General features: G+C 31.4%; 1 protein-coding gene across 1 annotated transcript; it reads left to right on the forward strand.

The window, feature by feature from the left end:
- Positions 1-666: 666 nt before the first annotated feature.
- Positions 667-4191, forward strand: LOC18586652 (rust resistance kinase Lr10-like). The gene is made up of 3 exons (XM_018128664.2): positions 667-1496; positions 2940-2966; positions 3060-4191. The coding sequence occupies exons 1-3, from the start codon at positions 779-781 to the stop codon at positions 4151-4153; spliced, it is 1839 nt and encodes a 612-aa protein (XP_017984153.2). The 5' UTR covers positions 667-778; the 3' UTR covers positions 4154-4191.
- The last annotated feature ends 237 nt before the right edge of the window (positions 4192-4428 follow it).

The following is a 4428-nucleotide window of genomic DNA, read 5'->3' on the forward strand; positions in this document are numbered from 1 at the left end:
AAATTTAATAAAATTTAATTACTAATTTAATAGACACATTTCAATTTGTATAAATCAATTTGTGGAGTTAAAAAAATCCAGAAATTAATAAAAGTAATACAATTACTTAGATTTATTAGTCTATATGACTCTGGAGTTTTCAAACTTTACAAATGTGATTAAGGGGTTGACGTGTGTCTATTTATTAATTAATTAGTACTTGTTGTCATATGTGTTGGTATATGAATATTTTTTAATTATTTAAATAACAATTATATAGCAATATAAATGTCTCTAAATGTTAAGGTTTAAGTATAAATCATTGGATTTTGTAATGTTAATTCACAAATTATTCAATACTATTAAAATTAAAAATATTTTTTATAAAATTTATTTAATGCAATTAATAAATGTTATTCACATATTGGATAAATCTCATTAATATTTATAATAAAAATATTTTGAATGAAAATCATTCAATGCAATTAGAACTCTTAATTACAAATTGATTAATATATATAGCAAAATATTTTTAAAATGGTAATACATAAATATAGTAAACATATATGTATGTGTTTGTCAATTAAAAATTTCAATAACATCAACGTTTGTTTTCATCGTAATATTTTCTAATTTATGTCATCAAAAATAGCAAAAAACTGAAGTATAGAGTAGAAAAGATGTGTTGACTTGCTAGTTTGAGTCTTCTCCACTCTGCTTCAATTTTTGGTTTTAAAAGCATTGCCTCTGCCTCAGGCGATAAGTAAAAGGCGAGTTCTCGTACAACTGCCCAGACTAGATGCAAATGGTAATTATTCTCTGTCACTTCCTCTTGGTATTGAGTGCTTCAGCAGTTGGTCTTGGTCCAGTCTCGCCAGATCAAGATGCCTGCGAGCCAAAACACTGCAAACCCGGCCAGCCATCCGTCCGGTACCCCTTCCGGTTGAAAGGCCGCCAACCGGACCACTGTGGCTCATCTGGGTTTGACCTGTCCTGCAACAACAAGAACCAGACGGTGCTGGAGCTGCCCCGTTCGGTCAAGTTATTGGTGAAGCATATAGATTATGTAAACCAGAGGATTCAGGTGTATGATGAAGATGGTTGTGTCCAAAAGCAGCTTCAAAATCTTACCTTATCCGCATCTCCTTTCACGTTCCGCTCAGACACAGATCCCTACCATGACAGCAAACCGGGAAACTTCACCTTATTCAATTGTTCAATTGAAGATCAATCGAATGATTATGATAATTACGGGAGCATTTCCTGCTTAAGTGTGCCTGGCTTCTACGTTAAATACTTGGATTCTGATTATGGAGGCTATGACCTGTTAAATTGCAGCAAGACTATAGATATCATTGATATTCCTCGAGGGTTGATGTCTGACCAGAAAAACAAGTTTTACTTCAGTTGGACCAACCCGGCGTGTGGTTCATGTGAAATACAGGGCAAAGGATGTCGACGCAATACTACCAAGGCCTTGGGCATAGAGTGCTATTACATCCACATGGATCATAAAGGTGCCACATACATATGAGTTTTTAAGTAGTATTGTTCTGAAATATGAATTTTTTTAATTAAAAGAAAATGAGTCAATCAATGTATTAAATATTGAAGTATTTTTGAAATATGAATTTAGTGTTGTTCACCCGTAATTCTTCTTTTTTCATTAAACCTGATCTAAAGGGTCTATGCTTTGAAATCTAAGCCAGGGTCAGTCAGGTTCAATCCTATACATAATTTTATTATTACTATAAAATAATAAAAGCATTTTTATGTTAACATTTTAATTTTTAAATTATATTTTAGATTTTAAAATATTTATTATCTATTTGCTAATATAAAAATAATAATCTCATTCCAAAAAAAAAAAAAACCAAAAATAAAAAGTAAATGGAGATTACAAATATGAGTCATTTTGATATCTTTTGTTTAAGTATTTTGTGCTTTTCTTGGCAACTTTGGGGAAGTAATAAGGGACTGAGAAATGGGTCATTTTGGCTTTAAGATAGTTTGACGTTCACTAGTTTGACGTTTACTTAAAGTTTGTGATCTACGTCGACTAAGAGCTTGTTTCGTAGAAAGTGCTGTCACAACTAGAATTGTCTTAAAAATATTATAAACAGAGATAAAAATAATATTTGATAAATTCAGAAGATTAGTTGATCGTAAGATTAAAAAATTATTTGCTAATATTTTTTGTTTAATTTTGATAAATAATCAAAATAAAATATTTATCTTTATAATTAAATCAAATTGTAAATTTTAAATTGAAATAAATGAAGCTTCTTCTTAATTGGAAATAAAAATTGTCATCAAGTGAAATAATTACACTAAATGAAATAAATAATAATGTGAAGTAAGATAATCTAAATGCGAAAATGAAAGTGCAGCAAAAATTGTATTGTTAAAACTCATTTATGCTATAGTGCTTCATATAATTTATAAATTATTATTCAAATAATATAAAAAAAGTTGATCAAATATTTATTATTATACATTGCAATTAATATTTTTTAATGAAGTTTTGATTTATAATTTTGTCTAAAAATTATAAACCTCGTGTATAAATTAAAATTTGTAAATTTTGAGATCTAAATACCTTGTTTTTGCTCTCTTCTATTAGCAAAAATAAGGTACGTAGAACTTTTTGATGTAAAAATTACTGACATTATGGGATAAATTAGGCTTCCCAAATTAGGGTACTAAACATGAAAACCAACTACTTTAACTTACAGTTCCAGCAAGAAATTGCTTGGTTCATATTAAATCAATACTTGTTTTTTACCTATGATTTAATATCATTTATTCAAAATCTTGTAATTAAACATTAATTTGCGGGGCCGAAATCAATTTTGAATGTTTTAGAAACTTAAGGGAAACTATATATAGAGTAATGATATAGGATTATTGTACTGATGTTGAGAAATATAGCATGCTGATCATTTTTTAATGTTTTCCAGGTGCAAGAATGAAGCTAATGATTTCAGGTACATGGTTGTTCCATACATTGATTTTATGTTGAGAAAAGAAATGATCTGATGAAGCATTGTAATCTCTGACTAGGATCATGTTATTTGCAGGTTTAACCATAGGATCACTTCTCCTTTTATTGAGTGTCATTGGACTCTGTTGGCTGCACCACTTGAATAAAAAAGAGAAAGAGGGCCAACGCAAGATCGAACAGTTTTTGGAGGATTACAAAGCTCTTAAGCCCTCAAGATATTCCTATGCTGATATTAAGAGGATAACAAACCAATTCAAGGAAAAACTTGGACAGGGTGGTTATGGTACTGTGTTCAAAGGAACACTTTCCAATGATGTTTCAGTAGCTGTTAAGGTTCTGAATAACTTCAAGGGAAATGGTGAAGAGTTCGTTAATGAAGTTGGTTCAATGGGAAGAATCCACCATGTCAATGTTACTCGCTTAGTTGGTTTTTGTGCTGATGGGTATAACCGAGCCCTTGTTTATGAGTACTTGCCGAATGAGTCATTAGAGAAATTCATATTTGCAGCTAAGGGTGAGAATCGTTTCCTTAGTTGGGAGAAGCTTCATGAAATTGCTTTAGGCATAGCCAAAGGCATTGAGTACCTCCACCAAGGTTGCGAGCAACGGATCCTCCATTTTGACATCAAACCTCACAATATTTTACTGGATCAAAACTTCACTCCTAAGATCTCTGATTTTGGTTTGGCTAAGTTGTATTCCAAAGAGCAAAGTGCTGTTTCAATGACAGCAGCAAGAGGAACCATGGGCTATATTGCACCTGAAGTATTGTCTAGGAACTTTGGAAACGTCTCATACAAATCAGACGTTTACAGTTTTGGAATGCTCTTGCTTGAAATGGTTGGAGGGAGAAAGAATATTGATGTGACATTGGCCAATGAAAGCCAAGTGTACTTCCCGGAGTGGGTTTATAATCGTTTAGACAAAGGACAAGAATTAGGAATTGATATCGAAGATGAAGGGCATCATAAGATCGCAAAGAAACTTACAATTGTTGGACTTCGGTGCATTCAGTGGTATCCAGTTGATCGTCCTTCAATGAGATCTGTGGTTCAAATGTCGGAAGGAGAAGCAGACAATCTGACAATGCGATCAAATCCTTTTGCCTCTAAAGATGAAAAGAAGCCTAAGAAGCCCATTAACAGAGAGCTAGCAGCTATTTCTGAATAAGAAGAAAAACAATTTGCAGACTGCAGCCTTAAAATTAAAATGAGTATTAAGCTATTCCCCAAGAAAAAAATGGGAACTTTTAGTGTTGTGTATTAAGAAAAAACAAATGTTTCATAAATATGTAGGCCATTTTAAAATCTTTCAATCTGATCAAACTCAAAATTTAATATATTATTTCTAAAAAGAACATATCTTGTAAAGTGAAAATTACTAGAGGAGATAATATATATTTTGTTAAAGTCAATCCTAATTATATATACTTACCATTAAATCAA

The sequence above is a fragment of the Theobroma cacao genome, chromosome 10 (assembly GCF_053813885.1).
Source record: "Theobroma cacao isolate CCN51 chromosome 10, ASM5381388v1, whole genome shotgun sequence".
Classification (NCBI taxonomy): domain Eukaryota; kingdom Viridiplantae; phylum Streptophyta; class Magnoliopsida; order Malvales; family Malvaceae; genus Theobroma; species Theobroma cacao.